Source organism: Vipera ursinii, assembly GCF_947247035.1.
Source record: "Vipera ursinii genome assembly, chromosome: Z".
NCBI classification, from domain to species: domain Eukaryota; kingdom Metazoa; phylum Chordata; class Lepidosauria; order Squamata; family Viperidae; genus Vipera; species Vipera ursinii.
Window position 1 is genome coordinate 49,240,937 of NC_139517.1, and position 18,136 is coordinate 49,259,072.

The 18,136-nt window shown below is 40.6% G+C and overlaps 1 protein-coding gene across 5 annotated transcripts in view; it reads left to right on the forward strand.

The window, feature by feature from the left end:
* Nucleotides 1–16,587, forward strand: part of PIP4K2B (phosphatidylinositol-5-phosphate 4-kinase type 2 beta) — a 38,474-nt gene extending 21,887 nt beyond the window's left edge. Inside the window, exons 7-11 of one of the 5 annotated variants that reach the window (XM_083378396.1) lie at nt 2,718–2,756; nt 9,183–9,296; nt 10,203–10,461; nt 12,761–12,864; nt 14,643–16,587. In XM_083378396.1, the coding sequence (XP_083234522.1) occupies nt 2,718–2,756; nt 9,183–9,296; nt 10,203–10,461; nt 12,761–12,864; nt 14,643–14,723 (597 nt within the window). In that variant the 3' untranslated portion in view covers nt 14,724–16,587. Of the gene's footprint in view, nt 1–2,717; nt 2,757–9,182; nt 9,297–10,202; nt 10,462–10,597; nt 10,645–12,760; nt 12,865–14,642 lie in introns of those variants that run through there. The other 4 variants (XM_083378399.1, XM_083378398.1, XM_083378400.1 and 1 more) reach the window with 4 other exon arrangements.
* Nucleotides 16,588–18,136: the final 1,549 nt, after the last annotated feature.

Consider the following 18,136-nt stretch of genomic DNA (forward strand, 5'->3'; position numbering starts at 1 on the left):
TAATATATACCCCAAAATATTTAATCTTTTTAACTATTTTGAATCCCGTTAGTTTTTCTAGGAATTCTTTTTTTTCTATAGTCATATTTTTAGACAATATTTTGGTTTTTTGCCTATTATCTTAAATCCCAAAACTTGTCCATATTGCAAAATTATCTCCATTAAATCTATAACCGATTGAGTCGGTTGAGTTAATGTAATAACCAAGTCATCCGCAAACGCTCTTAATCTATAATCTTGATGTTTTATTTTAATTCCCTTTATTTTATTTGAATCACGTATCTTAGTAATATTTCCAATGTTAAAACAAACAGCAGTGGTGACAACGGACATCCCTGTCTTGTTGTTGTTGTTGTTAGTTGCGAAGTCGTGTCCGACCCATCGCGACCCTATGGACAATGTTCCTCCAGGCCTTCAGGTCCTCTACCATCTTCTGGAGTCCATCTAAGCTCACACCTACTGCTTCAGTGACTCCATCCAGCCACCTCATTCTCTGTCATCCCCTTCTTCTCTTGCCCTCAATCTTTCCCAGCATGAGGCTCTTCTCCAGTGAGTCCTGTGTCTTGTACCTTTTTCAATTTTGCAAGCTTCTGTTAAACTACCATTGATTATTATTTGAGCTGTTTGTTTCTGATATATTGCCCTGATAGGTTGTAAAAACGTATCCCCAAACTCCATCTTCTCTAATACTTTTAATAAAAATTGCCAATTCAATTGATCAAACGCCTTTTCGGCATCCAGAAAAATCAGTGCTGCGGGGACTTGATTATGACCAAAAAAAATGACCCTGGGACACTCTGACCGTCATAAATATGAATCAGTTGCCAAGCATCTGAATGTAAATCACAAGACCCTGGAGATGCTACAACATTCCAGCTGATGAGCGCTTCTTCTGGGCTCAGAAGCGCCAGGATTAGTGCTGAGCTCCAGTTGGAGACTGGCGCTGATCCTGGCAATAGCCCTGCAGCTCCAGCCATCTCTTGCTCAAGCTTGTGCGGTGCTGCCACCAGTTCAGCTCATTCCCCTCCCCTGCTACCACTTTTCTAGGGTGGTTGCGTACCACCTGCCAGGTGCCAATGTACCACAGGTGGTACCCATACCACTGGTTGAAAAGCCCTGTCCTAGTGGACGATCACTTGACTATGAGCCTGCAGTGTGCAGGCAGCAGCAAAAAAGCTAATACAATCCTGGATTGTATGAACAGAGGCATAGAATCAAGATCACATGAAGTATTAGTGCCGCTTTATAAAACCCTAGTAAGATCACACCTAGAATACTGCAACCAATTTTGGTCACCATATTACAAAAAAGATGTTGAGAGTTTGGAAAAAAATTCAGAGAAGAGCAACTTAAGATGATCGAAGGCCTGGAGACTAAAACATAGGAAGAACGGCTGCAGCATTTGGGTTTGGCTAGTCCACAGGTCTGCAACCCGCGGCTCCGGAGCAGCATGCGGCTCTTTCAGCCGTCTTCTGCGGCTCCCAGTCCTCTGCTATGTGCAGTCCAAAAAAAAAAAAAGTGGGACTAAAAAAGTTCAACCAATCAATTCAAATATGCAGGGTAGGTGCATATCTTGCCTTTGCTCCACTCTTCAGTCAAACCCTCTTCTGTGCATGCACGCATGTATGTGCATGTGCACACATTTTTTGCGGCTCCCAGTTTTTCCTTTTGTGAGGGAACCGGTTCCGAGTGGCTCTTTCACTGTTTCAGGTTGCTGACCCCTGGGCTAGTCTAAAGAAAAGAAGAAATAGTGGGAACATGATAGCAGTATTCCAGTATTTGAGGGGCTGCTACAAAGAAGAGGGGGTCACATTATTCTTCAAAGCACCAGAGGGCAGGACAAGAAATAATGGTTGGAAACTGATCAAAGAGAGAAGCAACCTGGAATTAAGGAGAAACTTCCTGACAGGATAATTAACCAGTGGAATAGCTTGCCTTCAGAAATAATGAATGCTCCATCACTGCAGATTTTTAAGAAGAGACTAGTGAGTCCCTTGTCTGAGATGGTATAGGTTCTCCTGCTTGAGCAGGGGGCTGGACTAGAAAACGTCCAAGGTCCCTCCCAGATTCTATTCTATTCTATTCTATTCTATTCTATTCTATTCTATTCTATTCTATTCTATTCTATTCTATTCTATTCTATTCTACTATTCTATTCTATTGTATTCTATTCCTATTCTATTCTATTCTATTCTATTCTATTCTATTCTATTCTATTCTATTCTATTCTATTCTATTCTATGTAGCAGTTCTATTTTATTATTCTGGATAAGATTTAGCATGTTCTTTGAATCCTGCGACCTGTCTCTATAAGCATTCTCCCTTCAGACGTGGAGAGTACATGCCTTCTTGGGGGAGAGGATATTGTGATTCTTATGGGGCTTTGTGATCGATGATCATCACATTAAGAAAATGAGAAGAAGTTGTTTCTAAATCATAGAATTGGAAAGAATCTCAGAGGTCATAGATCCTCATTTTCTGTGCACCATCAGTTAAAGCTAACATAGTAAATCTGACTTAATATATTCAATTCTGGGGAGTGAAATATTTTCCCAGATACAATCTTTTTATGGTTTAAATGTTTAGAAAGTGAAAGTAAATAAGACAAAAAATGCACTAACTTTGCCCCCAATTGATAAATGCGTAATCAGGATTTAAAAAAAAAAAAGTTTGGCTTTAAATAGATAATCACTTCTTATTTTTTACTTTCTCTCCAGGGATCAACAGTAGCAAGAGAAGCCAGCGACAAAGAAAAGGTAATAGTCAAAGTTGGAGAAAGATTTAAAATAAAAATCTTTGTGTTTTGAATATAAACCTATAAAATTATTATTATTATTATTATTATTATTATTATTATTATTATTATTATTATTATTATTATTATTATTATTATTAATTATTATTATTATTATTATTTGACTTCTATACCACCCTATTCCCGTAGGACTCAGGGCGGTTTACAGGGCAATTAAAATCATACAATACAAAAGTTAAAATAAATTTAAAACAAGTAATTAATTAATTAAAATGTTACTTTTGTATCAGTACTTCTAGCAGGATTAGGTGAAAGGAACTTAGTTCTATGTAATACAAGTCCCCATATCCTCCCAGAGAGCATTATGGGAATTGTAGACCAACGAAGTTTTTGAAAGTGATAGTTTAGGAAGCGTTGGTCTGGATTATATAATAGAGGAAAATGCATATTGAGGGGCTGGGAAGATGCATTAAACTGCATTTGGTTAGCTACCTTGCAACATATTATGGGGTAGAAATAGGAAAGAGCATGCAATGTGTTCTTATCCTTCATTTGATGACTTTGCATTTTTTTCCAATTAAGTTTTTATTGTTTGGTTTTAAAAAGAAACTGCATTTTTAAAAAGGCTGTATTTGATAATCATATATAAAAATATCAAAATTTAATAGAATCTGGCAGTAATACATAACAGCAGCTTGATATAATATTAAAATAAGTGTCAATTAGTTTTTAAAACAATACTTATCAAAATAAACATGTTTTTATTCTGTATGGCTTAAGCTCTTGTTTGGGAGTAGAATATTTGTTCTAATCCAGGGTGGGATATCCTTTTAGCGTTTGAGAGTTGATATCCTCTCTCCTTCCATTTCTCCCCTATACATAAGCATGTATGCCCAGGCATACATTTAAACATGCAAGCATTGATTATGGTTCCTCAACTATAAAGAAAAAACTGCCAGCGGGTCTGCTTCTGAGACTCCTCAAAATACATTTATTCAGAGATTCCTCTTGTTGGGATTGGGAGCAATACAGACATAGTAAGCATGAACCAAAGGCAGTTTAAACAGCATTTTTCCCTTTTCACCTTTTCATGTAGTCTTCAACTTATTATTGTTCATTTAATGTTGGTTTGAATTAGCATTGGCATGGAAAGGATGCTGTCCTAACCATCGCAGTACATTATACCACTTCCTTACATGCAAGTGTCTCTGCTCAAGGGCTGAAAGTACTGCTTGGATTTTAGCAGGGAGGATTTTCAATTTTGGAGCTGAGAAACACTCACATGTGGCCTGCACTGGAACTCCTAGGGCAGGGGTAGGCAACCTCAGCTCTTTTATGACTCATGGACTTCAACTCCCAGCATAGGAATTCTGGGAGTTGAAGTCCATGAGCCGAGGTTGCCTACCCCTGTCCTAGGGCTTTTCTCATGCACATGAGGCAATCTTACCTGGGACTCTGTCCACTTAATGACCTGTGAGATAGCTTAATGATCACATCCAGGAGTACTGAAGGTGCGGTCTTTGAGTGAAGCAGTGAAATCACCTCTTGCTTAACAGCCACTTTGCTCAAGATTCCAGATGCAGTTGGTCATAAGTCAAGGACTATCTGTAGTATAAATTATATGGGCACTCAAAATTGGTTGCATTTCACTTCTTACATCACCATGAATATAGTGTCAAAACAGCTCTAGAAGTCACTTTGGACTCTCTAGTTCAGGGGTGTCAAACTCAATTTCATTGAGGGTTGCATCAGCATTGCGGTTGCCCTCAGGGGGCCGGGTGGGTATGGCCAGGGTGGGCGTGGCCTACTGGGTGGGCGGGGCTAGAGTGCGTATGGCCTACTGGGTGGGCGTGGCCAGCTCTACATCGTTCGCATCAAGGGTGCCTATGGGGGGGCCCGGGCAGGAGTGGGACAGATCTGAGGGTCTCTGGCAGAAGGAGGGTCTCTGGGCCAGGGCCAAGGCAGTGGGGGTCGTTCCCTCACTGTTTCCAGGATGGCTTCGCAGGCCACATGAAACCACTTCACGGGCCGGATCTGGCCCCCGGGCCTTGTGTTTGACATGTCTGCTCTAGTTGAGACAGATCGTGGAAAAGCAGATACTAGCAGTGAATGAAAGCACAGTTGGAAGGACTAAAGTAGAAAATGGCAGAATTGGAGGGGAGATCTGGGGTGCACCTTGAGGGAACCATTGAAGATCTTATGTCGGCTGAATGCCACCTATAAGCATTCATGATTGTAAATGTCAAGAGACAAAACAGTATTTATCCCTTCTCTTGCTGTTTGAGCTTCTAATTATGTTACTATTGCCTCCATATCATTTAATGAATTATTTGAATTAGATTGATTACTAGATGTATCCATGCTCTGCCCTATTCTCTCTTGCCCCAGTTAATATTAGTGTGATCCCATAGCATATAGACCCTTAACTGACCCAGTTCTTTGCTTCATGAACCCAACCTTTTTTTTAATAAAGAAAGCGCTTCAATTATTATTGTTTTATTTCTTTATTGCAACATCATTCTGAAGTGGGGCAACAAGGCTTCCGAACATTAAAGAATAAAAAAATTGAAATACTATTGCACTGTTTGACATAAGCAATCTAGGCAGCCAATAAGGTAGGATAAAGCAGTGTTTTTCAACCTTTTTTGGGCAAAGGCACACTTGTTTCATGAAAAAAATCACGAGGCACTCCACCGTTTTCCGCACCGTTGGACCTCCCCACGGTCGCTACATGAACGGTCGTAAGTCGAGGATGGCCTGTGTTCTCAAGGGGTTGGACTAGATGACCTCCAAGGTCCCTTCCAACTTCTTCTTCTTCTACTTCTTCTTCTTGTTCTTCTTCTTATTATTATTATTATTATTATTAGCCTCTTTATTTTATTTTATTTTATTTTGGGGCTTTTGTTTGTTTTTGCTGTGAAGGAAAAGGAAAGCTTGCATTTCTTTTTAATTTATCTTTCTGTATTTTCTTTTTTCTCTTCTTTTCTTTCTTCCTTCCTTCCTTCCCTCTCTTCCCTCCCTCTCTTTTCTTTCTTTATCTTCCTTCCTTCCTTTCTCTCACTTTCTTTCCCTCCCTCTCTCAATTTCTTGCTTTCTACTTGTTGTGGAAATTGGAAGCTACTTGCATTTCTTTTTAATTTTTCTTTTTGCATTTTTCTCCTTCATTTATTTTCTTTCTTTCTTTCTTTCTTTCTTTCTTTCTTTCTTTCTTTCTTTTCTCTTTCTTTCTTTCTTTTCTCTTTCTTTCTATCTTCCTTCCTTTCTTTCTTGCCTTTCTCTCTCCCACTTTCTTTCCCTCCCTGTCTCAATTTCTTGCTTTCTACTTGTTGTGGAAACTGGAAGCTACTTGCATTTCTTTTTAATTTTTCTTCCTGCTTTTTTTCCTTCCTCCCTTCCTCTCTCTCTCTCTTTCTTTTCTATTCTCCTTTTTTTTCTTTCTCCCTCCCTTTTCCCCTTCCCCCTTTCTCCTTTTTTCCCTTCCTTTTTTCTTTCTTTCTCACCTTTACCATCAAAAGCACTTCACTCCAGGGGGGGGGAACCCCAAAGGTTTTTAATTGCTTTGGTCCAAAGGACATTTTATTATGTAACGTATCAAAAGGACAGGTTAAAAAAAAATCAGCCATGTAATTTTTCAGACGCAAGCGAAGCCTCCAAGAGTGAAGCGGTCAGATCCCTCTATTTCGGGCTGGGGCAAGGGGTCGCGGCGATCAAAGAAAGCGGAGCCAGGCAGCCGACCAGGCGAGAGTCTCGCATCCTCAGCCGTGCGGGGAGTAAGGAGTAAGCGGCGCGTGCTGGGGAAGAAGAGCTTTTTCGAACGTTGCAGGCAACCAACCACGCGACAGCTCAGGCGAGCCGGGCTAGCCGCCCGTCCGTCCTCTTCCGATAAACGAGCCGGTCGCCTCTCCCCAGCTTCTCTCTCTTCAGCAAGAGACCCTCCGAAGCCAGAGAAGGGGGCGGAGCTACGCTGCCGTGGAGCCCTGGTGCCTAGAGAGGTCGAGCCCACTTCTTTTCCTGGGCTTTTGCTTCCAGCGAAGTAGGGCCATCAGCTTAGCCAAGGCTCCGGTGCCCAGCGCTCCCCGCCAGAGAGTCTTGTAGCGCCGCTCGGCCCGCGGCTGTTCCTCCTCCTCCTCCTCCTCCTCCCACCGCTGTCTCCCAAGTCAGTGTTTTTTCAATTTTTCCCACGGCACACCAGGCAACATTTCGCGGCACACTAGTATGCCGCGGAACAGTGGTTGAAAAACACTGAGTTAGAAAACATGAGACTAAATTCCAGTTCTGTCTTAAGCACAAAGCCAGCTGAGTGACCGTGAGCCAATCATTCTCTCTTGGCCCTAGGAAGAAAGCAATGGCAAACCACTTCTAAAAACTCTTGTTAATAAAACTGCAGGAACTTGTCCAACAATAACAACAAAAACTGCTGAAAACAGGGACAAGACTGACTGTTGTCCTGAGCTAGGAGTTTTACAACCCTTCTGGCTATGGGAAACTATGTTTCCCCGAAAATAGGACCGACCCTGAAAATAAGTCCTAGCCTGATTTTCACGCCTGTGCCAATTATAAGCCTACCCCGAAGTAAGCCCTACTTAAGAGCCTGTGCAGCCGACCGCCTGGTCACTGCTTGCTGCTGACATGAGGTGGGGGGGTCCCACGGCCACGAAGCAAGGAGCTGGGGAGGGTTGAGGACAAAGTGAGGTAGGGGTGCAGCGCTGCCCCATGCATTCTGGACGGGCTGATGGGGCCCTACAGCCAGGCCATCAACATGCCGACAACTGCCTGGCCTCGCAGCGGTGGTTCCAGCAACCCTATGCAGGATTGCCAGTCCACTTCTCCTCCTTACTCTCGGCTGTAACGAAGCAGGAGGCTGAGTGATGCACTGGTGCCACAGCTACTAAGTGAGGTGGTGGTGGGGTGTGGAAGACGAAGCCCCAACAGTATTCTTGGCCACCCAGCCTACAGAGCCCTGATGCTGGCGGAGTGAGGCAGTGGTAGCCGGAGCAGCCCCTTCCCCATCACCCCTCGCTTCCCCAAAGAATACCTTCACTAACCTGCTTTCCAGCTTGTTCTCTGCCATTGCATGCCAGGCAGCAAAAGAAGCCTGTGGGACTACCGGTAAAAAAAAGTTCTATTAGACCTTCCAACTTTGCAAGATTTTTTTTTTTGTCAGAAGTTGGAAGGTCTGATTGATCTTTTTTTTTTGTCCCACAAACTTCTTTTGTTGCACTACACACGGAGAATGGAGCTGGAAAGGAGGTTAGTGAAGGAATGTGGTTGCCCTGGGGTGAGGTGGGGGTTGGAATTTGATTTTGTGGATGCCTTGGGGTGAGGTGGGAGTAAGGATTTGGCCATATCCTTACCCCCACCCCACCCCAGGACATCCACAATGCCAAATCCTAACCCCCACCCTCCACCCCGGCTGGGTGGCCAAGGATACTGTTGGAGCTTTGTCCTCCACACTCCCCCACGACCTCTCTTAACGACTGCGGTACCGATGGATCGTTCAGCCTCCTGCTTTGTGGCAGTGACAAGTAAGGAGGAAAAGAAGCTTTGCCCTCCACTCCACCATTGCCTCACTTAATAGCTGTGGCACTGGTGCATCACTCAGCCTCCTGCTTCGTTGCAGCGGTGAGTAAGGAGAAGAAGTGGGCCGGCGATCCTGCATGGGGCTACTGGAGCTGCCACCGTGAGGCCAGGTAGTTGTCAGCACATTGATGGCCTGACTGCAGGGTTCTCTTGTCAGCCCATGTGGAGCGCATGGGACAGCTCGCTTCATCCTCTGCCTCCCCACTGACTTGCTTCGTCATCCATCCCACCCACCCCTGCCTCACCTTCTGCTCCATTGTGACCACAAAAAATGAGACCCTGAAAATAAGCCCTGGTGCTTATTTTGGCAACCAAAAAAATATAAGACCAGGTCTTATTTTCAGGGAAACACATTATATGTGTGTGTGTGTGTGTTCAGATAGATCAGAGAACATAGGTCAGGAAGATGAATTGTTTTAAAGACAGTCCACCATAGTTAATTTAGGATAGGTGTGGCAGGAATTGCCCTTAAAAGTTTATTGTTTTCATCATGGATATACCTTCCTGAAATCTATGTGGCTTTGGTTCCTGTGTGAGCGTTGACAACAAAATGGAAAGACCAATTCCTAGGAGGAGTCTCTTTTTGAAATGCTATCTTCATCTGGGTTGTGTTGTTTTTCTGTCCTAACTTGCAGTCCTACTCTACTTCCTTCCCACAATCTCTTACAAACTTTTACTTTTAGCCCAGCAGTTTACCATCAATATTTTCATGTTTTTTTAATTATTTCCTCAAAGTTGATGGAATTGCCTTTGCCCCAACTTCAGCAAGCAGTATATTGAGCTGCTTTGGATTGTATAATATAGAAGCAATGTTTTGCACTTACTTGAGTTCAATCCTTCTCTCTAGGCTAAGGATCTACCAACCTTTAAAGACAACGATTTTCTAAATGAAGGCCAAAAACTCCATGTTGGAGAGGAATGTAAAAAAAATTTCCTGGAGAAATTGAAGCGAGATGTTGAGGTAGGGTAGCTAAGCTGTTGATTTTTTTGGAATCGTGCATAACTAAGTGTGATCAACAGAATCTCCTGTTACAATAATTTTCAAGCTTTTTAAAAAGCTAGATAAAGTAGAGATATCTGATTGATTCTGTCTCAGACTCTAAAATGAATTTAAATTAATTTGAAAACCTATTAGAAAAACCAGACAGAGGAATTTATTTTCCTGCTACTGTCTCTTGCATTCACTTTGGGGATTTCCTCCTTCTCGAGGATGACAGAGTTTTCCATAACTTAGGATCAACAGAAATGAGTGTTACTCCTACCAATTGGAGAAGGAATCTATGGTGCCTTCTCTGATTAACAAGCTTTATTGGATTGTTTAATCAATTTAAATTTAAACAGAATGCAGACCTCAAAGTGCAACAGATCTTAAAATGACCATTTTGGAAAAAGTGAGAGATTGTTGAAGTCATAGATACCAAAAGGTTTTAGGCAATATTTCTACAAATATAGTGGTTTCTTTAGCATATTACAGTTGTTAATTGATTAGGTACTTGCAGTCTAATATGTAACCTGCACTTTTGTAACTAACTAATTTTCCCTTGCACCTCATCCCATTTTAAATCCTATATCAATCTAGCCATTATATGCAAAGTTGCAAAGTCACAAAAATTTATTAAAACTTTTAGTAAAATATGTTAGAAAATGTGCTACCAGTCTCCTAATTAGTTTGCCACCATCAACTAAAAATATTCCTTCTTTAACTGTAACCCCAACAATTCCCAGTAATCATGTAAAAATGCTTTGAGATTTATGGCACTTAATATTTGGACCTGGTGCCAAGTTAATGAAAGATAGTTTAACTCAAATCCCAGAGGTGTTAAAGAGATATTGAAAATGAGAAGGAATATTTTCTGTTGGCTTCCAGTTTCTTGCACAACTGAAGATCATGGATTACAGTTTGCTAGTAGGGATTCATGATGTTGATCGAGCTGAGCAAGAGGAGATAGAAGTTGAGAACCGGGCAGAAGACGAAGAATGTGAGAATGATGGCATAGGTGGGAATACAATTGGTTCCTATGGTACGCCACCTGACAGTCCTGGTAACCTTCTCAACTTCCCACGTTTCTTTGGGCCTGGGGAGTTTGATCCATCTGTGGATGTCTATGCTATGAAAAGCCATGAAAGTAAGTACTGGGATCTGGATGTTGATAGTGGGAGTGGAAAATAAATGTAAAATTGTCTGTGAAAGCCAAGAGTCTGATTGTAAGCATTTATTGATGCATGGTGGTTGAACCAACATTATTTTCTCCACTTTCTTAGAAATCTTAAGACTGGCTCCCTGAACTACAGCAATGTATCCAATAAAGGTGCCTTAATTGCAGACATCCATTTTAATTTTCCCCATAGTATTCAGCCACTATAAGAGTGGCTATAAAGATAAGTGTCTATTTGAGAGCAAGGTCAGAGATCAGACAGGGCTCATCTATATCCTGAAGAAATTTAAAGCAGGATCAAGTATAATTTGCAACACAGAAGGGTTCTGTGATAGAGAAGATAACTTGGATGTCTTCTGTAATATACAAATGTCAAGAAGATCTTCATGCCCTTTAGCTTTGTCCATTTTTTACTATGCCTACAGGTAGTCCTTGATTTACGACCATTCATTCAGCAACCATTTGAAATTATAACTGCTGAATTAAATGATTTACAATCTGTGCCCAAAGTTATGTCCATTGCGGTTCCTCTGTGGTTATGTGAACAAAATTTGGCAGCCCGTTCACAAATATGACTCCAAGGGGCGGGTATAGCTCCCTTCTTACATATATCTATTTCCCCCAATCTCTATAGCCTGCCAGCACATGAAAACCTTCCACAGCCCTGGAGGCCTTGATTGGCTACAGGGCCCACCAGCATGCAAAAATCTGGTGGCTACCTAGTCCATCAGCACATACAAAGAAGCCCATTTACCTTCCCAATTTTGTCAACTGCTGACAAGCACTTGCAGTCTAAGGTGCAGCCTTCCTCTTAAGGACACCTTGCACTATTCTCCAAATGGGCTTCGTTCTTTGGAATCTTCCTCCAAGTTGCCCAGTTTGGAGAAGGAGGCTTCCAAAGGATTGTGAAAGTAGAACTGGTTCTCATGGTGCTTTAAAAGCATCCATAAAAATGAATTTGGTGTGCCCTATAGCTTGTAAAGATCCCCCCCCCCAAGGTACCCCCACAATCCTTATCCTGGGCTCCCTCTGCTGAACAATAAGATCGCTTAACAACCATCACTCGGAGTCCTGATATTGTGGTCATTGAACAAAGCAGTCATATGATGTCTTGTTTAATGATTGCTTTTCTAAACTGAGGTTCCAGTCTCAATTGTGATCACAAGTCGAGGAGTATTTATATTTATTTTGAATAGCCCTATAGATGAATAGCCAACTTAACAGTACAATGGGGACTGGAATCTTGTTGAATGGAATAGTTGTTAAGCAAGATGACCATGTGCCTGCTTCCCTCAACAACTATAATCCCAGCTCTCCCAGTTGTAGTTGTGAAGCAGACAGAACAAAAAAAAAGCTACCTGCTGAAAGAAGACAGCCTTCACCCCTCTGTGTGTGTGTAAGTGAACTTGTGTGCTGGGCTGGAGAAATGAGGCATGGATCACAAAGGTCCTTTCTTTGCACAAATACTTCTCCCCTCTATATATAGAAAGGAACTCATGTTGGGCAGGAAAGATGAGATGGGGATTGTCAATATTCTGCTTCATCTCTCCAGCTCAGCACACAACTGAGTGGAAGGGAAATCATGTGCTGGACTGGAAAGATCATGCAGGGATGGCAAAGACCTGAGCTTCAGTTCTGCAGCCTGACTAAGGATTTGCACAACAATTCATACCTTATACAGAGGGAAGTGTAAATCCTTCCTCAAGTGGCAGTAACTTCTAGCCTTGCATGCTAACTTTCCCATTAACTTTCTGAGGAAGCCAGCAGAGAAGATTGTAATGGCAACTGCATGATCATGGGACACTCCACACTCAGTTGTATATGTGAGCAAGTTGACCAGCACCAGCACAATTATGTGACTGTGATGTGGGGGGGGGGGTAAATTTTATGATGGCTGGAAATGCTTTAAGGGCCATAAAGTACCCTTTTGGAGCTTTAACATCAAATGGTCATTGAATGACCAATGGTGTAATGAGGATTACCTATATTCCAAGGTTTTTTAAAAAGAATTCTTACTCCCAAATATACTATCGTTCAAGAGAAAACTGCTCTGCATATCCTAAAATTATCCACATACTTCACCTTGTTTCTCAGTTAATATTTTCACTGTTTTAGGTGCTGCCTGAAGCATCTACTAAGTAAAAATCTACTTCTTGGATCATTTATCAGGCCTAAAAAATTCTGGAGTGCTTAGTTATGCTTGCAGTTCAATAAGAATAGCAAACCCTAAAAACAGTTTTGATAAATTTCCCTCTCCTGTTTTAAACAGGTGCCCCTAAGAAGGAAGTATATTTCATGGCCATTATAGATATCCTTACACCTTATGACACAAAGAAAAAAGCAGCGCATGCTGCCAAAACTGTGAAACATGGGGTAAGAAAGAACTATTTCTTTGCATTGATCTCATTGTGCCTAGACAAGCATTACCACATTTTATAATATATTTCAGAACTGAAGCCACAGTTGGTTGAGCAGTGATCCAAAATTGTGAAAGGGAGGCAGGGGTGCAACTACTTAATATATAAAACCATGGGGTTTTTATTTTATTTTTTTTTCCAGTATATTATACTTGTTTGAGATTATACTATGCTTTTTATCACTCATACGTCACTCAAAATGATAGCAATTTTTCAGGAATTCTGGCTGTGAAGGGCTTTAGAATTTGCAAATAATAATGAAATGCTGTAATAGAAATTTTGTTACATAAAAGCCACATACAGTCAGAGAAGATTGGTTTGTCCACCTCTAAAACAGATATTACGTTCCAGTGATTCAAATGTAATTGGATTACCATTCAGATTATCATTTAAGTAAGCTACATCACAGTTTTCACCTTCTAATCATTTTCATTGTTGTTTTCTAGCCATTCTGCAGCTTCCAAATAAATACATCAGGAATATTTTAATGTGACCACGCCAAAGATAAATTTTTATATGATTTTTCTGTTGCTCTTGTTCTGTCTTTTGTTTCTGTCTATTCTTTAGTCCTTTACACACACACACTTGCAAGATATGTCCTTTCAATGAATCTACATGACTCACTTCTTAAATAACCTTGTCTAGTTCAGCTCCACCCATCAGGACCTCATCATCCAAAGCCATAGGTTACATAATGCTAAATGAGGGCCAGTATGAAATTAATGCAGAAAATCTTTGCAACACTCAGAAGCTACAGCTGAGCCTGTTAGAATAACAATGTCTCCTTCTTCCAGTCCAATATACCTGTCAAATGGGCATGATCCAGTGCCTTTCTGCCTAGTTTTTCTTTTTTTTCTTTTCAGTTGCCTTAGCAATATTTTTAAGAGGACTCTTGGTTTCCTGATAATTTATTCCCAATAATACGCTAATTCCAATTTTTTTCCTGGGCTGTCTTCTAGCTTCAGCCCTTCATTCTGATTGAACATTGTAACAATATACTTTTGTGCAGATGATGAAGTCACTATTGGGGAGGCAGTCTTACTCTTTCAATAATCCTAAGGTAGGCTGCATCATCTTTCAGGCAAGTGTCTTTGTTCCTCTGCCTGCACAAAAAGAGAATGTAACCACATTTTTTTGGTGGCTATATAAGTGCCTATTCAAGCTGTTCTGCCTGTCTGCTGCAGGTGATTATTTAGCTGTCTCTAAACTGAGCAAGTAGAAAAATAGGGACCACTACAGTGGGAAGGTAACAGCGTTCCATGCGCCTTTGGCTTCTAGTTATGCCGGCCACATGACCACGGAGACGTCCTTGGACAAGCACTGGCTCTTCGGCTTTGAAACGGAGATGAGCACCGGCCCCTAGAGTTGGAAACGACTAGCACACATGTGCGGGGGAACCTTTACCTTTACCTTTTAAACTGAGCGGAAACACAGGAAGATAGCTTTGCCCCTTGGAACATTCAAACAGCACTGGGTCTGGAGAGCTAGTATAGTCAGAAGATGTTTGAAACATCATCAGCTGAACAATTTTTCTTCATAAATGTCCTTGGATAATATGTAGTTTGTAAGACATTTTCTACTAAAGATTCTGAAGAGGGTGAATCAATATAGTGCCATTTGCTACCTCTTTGAGTTTTAAAAACTTGGGGCAACCTCTTTAAAGGAATGACTGATGCCACTTTTTATGCTTGAATGAAATTATATGTGCTTTAAGTTCTTTATTTTTTTTTACAGGCTGGAGCAGAAATTTCCACTGTCAATCCTGAGCAGTATTCAAAACGCTTCAATGAATTTATGTCCAATATCCTGACATAGTTATCTTTCCAATATTGGCAGAAAAGGAGGGAGAAGAATAGTAGAGGGTGAGGGGTAGTATTTCCAGTGCTACAGGAATGCAATCTGCTGGGCATGATATTCTGTGAGTGTGTGATGACAGCCTGACTTAGCAGAAAACTAACCTCTAGATATGGGCTTTCAAACCTGGTGGAAAAATGAAATTATTACTCTCTTCTATTTTGGTTGCTACAATAAATATCCAAACATAAATCTGAGGAATAAAGTAGTGTTAAGATTTGCACTTTTCTTTGAAAAGCATCAGTCTCCAAATGGTCAGATGTTAATATGAACACATAACAGAAGATATAAATGATGGCTTCCTTCAATTGAACTATGGCTGTTCACTCAGAACAAATTCTCTGTGTTGCTTTCTCTAAGGATTGGACAAGAAATGACCTGTCATTTCAAGGAAAAGAACTATTACAAAGATTAAGAAAGCCATTTTCAGTTAGTTGAACAAAGACTTTTTACTTCTGTTTTTTTGATATCCCACTTTCTTTTCTGCATTGTTATTTCAAAAAAAGGTGAGAATATGAGGGAATTAGATGGCTGCTTAAAGTTTTATGCAGTCAAAGGAGTGAAAAAAACAGTTTCAGAAGAATCCACATTTCTAATGAGATAGGATACAATTTCTTGGTGGAGATGATGAAGAGATGAGATAACTTCATGAAAATAATATCTTGATGAGCTGCAGATATATTTGTACTGAGTTGGATTAAAACTTGGACTAAGTTACCTCTAATATAATGATCTACCAGAGTTAAATTATTCAGATTCAATCTTTTATACTTTAATCTGGTTGTAAATGCTGTAAAATGATACTTTCCTGTTTAAAAAAAGGTACCACTTTTATGCTGTGAACCATTATATTAGAAATATTAGCTTTTGATCATTCCATTTGGGAAGAATCCACTCTCAATATGAGGAAAATGTAATAAATTGCTGAGGGTGACTCCTCTTAACCACTAGAACAGTTTGTCCTGCTAATCCAGATTTTTTAAATAAGTTGCACTAGCTGTTTTCTTTTAAAAATCCAAATTGTTCTTGCCTCATTTGAATTACAACTTTTTCTTGTAATCTACAGACTGATATTGGATTTGACAGCTGTACTTGTCAAAACTGAAGATTTTGAATTCACTGATTCCATTTTTTCAATATTCTTGTGAGGATGGGTTGTTTATAGTTTTTGTTTTGTTTTTTGTTTTTAAAGAGGGATTTGGCAAGTTATGAACCATTAACTTGCAATCAAGACACTTTGCTTACTCTTTCTGAATGTGTTTCTTACACATGCCTTTTTTGTATGTGATTGTTGGGGTGTTAATGTCCTGTGCCTTCTGCTTTGTGGATTCTGTCATTTTGAGAGTAAGGTGTTTTTTTTTCTTTGTTGCCCTCAAGTATGTGTATTCTTTCAGTTAGGATTTTTCACATTTATAAACAAAAAATTCCACAACTCGCACCATGATTCCAAAGTCATAAAATGGTTCGCAAGACTTAAAAATCATGGAATATATTGTACATACCGTAAGGTTTTGTTAAGGCATAAATGAAACTGTAAATTAAAGATTTGAAGGTTTTTTTCCACCTAGATTTCAAAGCAGATTTCTTTTACAGTTGCAAGAAAAAGTATGTGAACCCTTTGGGATTATGTGGTTTTTTGCATGAATTGGCCATAAAATGCGCTCTAAACGTCATGTAAGTCACAACAATAGAAAAACACAGTCTGCTTAAAATAATACTACACAAACATTAGCTGTTGTCATGTTTTAATTGAAGATAAGATGGAAACATTCACAGTGCAGGGTGGAAAAAGTATGTGAACCTTTGGACTTAATAACTGGTTGACCCTCCTTTGGCAGCAATAACCTCAACCAAACGTTTCCTGTAGTTGCAGATCACACCTGCACAACGATCTGGAGTAATTTTGGATCACTCCTCTTCACAAAACTGTTTCAGTGTAGCAATATTCTTGGGATGTCTGGTGTGAATCACTCTCTTAAGGTCATGCCACAGCATTTCAATCGGGTTGAGGTTAGGACTCTGGGCCACTCCAGAAGGCGTATTCTGTTCTGTTGAAGCCATTGTTTTGTTGAATTACTTGTATGCTTTGGGTCATTGTCCTGTTGCATCACCCATCCTCTGCAGAGCTTCAGTTGGCGGACAGATGGTTGTACGTTTTCCTGCAAAATGTCCTGATAAACTCTGAAATTCATTTTCCCATCAATGACAACAATCCGTCCAGGCCCTGAGGCAGCAAAGCAGCCCCAAACCATGTTCCTCCCTCTGCCATTTTTTATAGTGGGGATGAAGTTTTGATGTTGGTATGCTGTGCCTTTTTTTCTCCACACATAGTGTTGTGTGTTTTTCCCAAACAACTCAATTTTGGTTTCATCTGTCCACAGTATATTTTGCCAGTAGTGCTGTGGAACATCCAGGTGCTCTTTTGCAAACTTCAAACGTGGAAAGATGAAACCAAAATTGAGTTATTTGGGAAAAACACAACACTATGTGTGGAGAAAAAATGGCATAGCACACCAACATCGAAACCTCATCCCCACTGTAAAACATGGTGGAGGGAGCATCATGGTTTGGGGCTGCTTTGCTGCCTCAGGGCCTGGACGGATTGCTGTCATTGATGGGGAAATGAATTCGAGTTTATCAGGACATTTTGCAGGAAAACGTACGACCATCTGTCCGCCAACTGAAGCACCGCAGAGGATGGGTGATGCAACAGGACAATGACCCAAAGCATACAAGTAATTCAACAAAACAATGGCTTCAACAGAACAGAATACGCCTTCTGGAGTGGCCCAGTCAGAGTCCTCACCTCAACCTGATTGAAATGCTGTGGCATGACCCTAAGAGAGCGATTCACACCAGACATCCCAAGAATATTGCTACACTGAAACAGTTTTGTGAAGAGGAGTGGTCCAAAATTGCTCCAGATCATTGTGCAGGTGTGATCTGCAACTACAGGAAACGTTTGGTTGAGGTTATTGCTGCCAAAGGAGGGTCAACCAGTTATTAAGTCCAAAGGTTCACATACTTTTTCCACCCTGTACTGTGAATGTTTCCATCTTATCTTCAATTAAAACATGACAACAGCTAATGTTTGTGTAGTATTATTTTAAGCAGACTGTGTTTTTCTATTGTTGTGACTTACATGACGTTTAGAGCGCATTTTATGGCCAATTCATGCAAAAAACCACGTAATCCCAAACGATTCACATACTTTTTCTTGCAACTGTATTAGAAGCCACAGTGTTTAGCTTGACTATATCATAAAATTTATGTGAATTTAGAAACTTATTTCAAAAGGCAAGCATGAATGAGGGTATGTTGATAGGTTGTAAAAAAATTTGAAAGTCAGAGGAAATGGTGCACTCAGAAGTCCA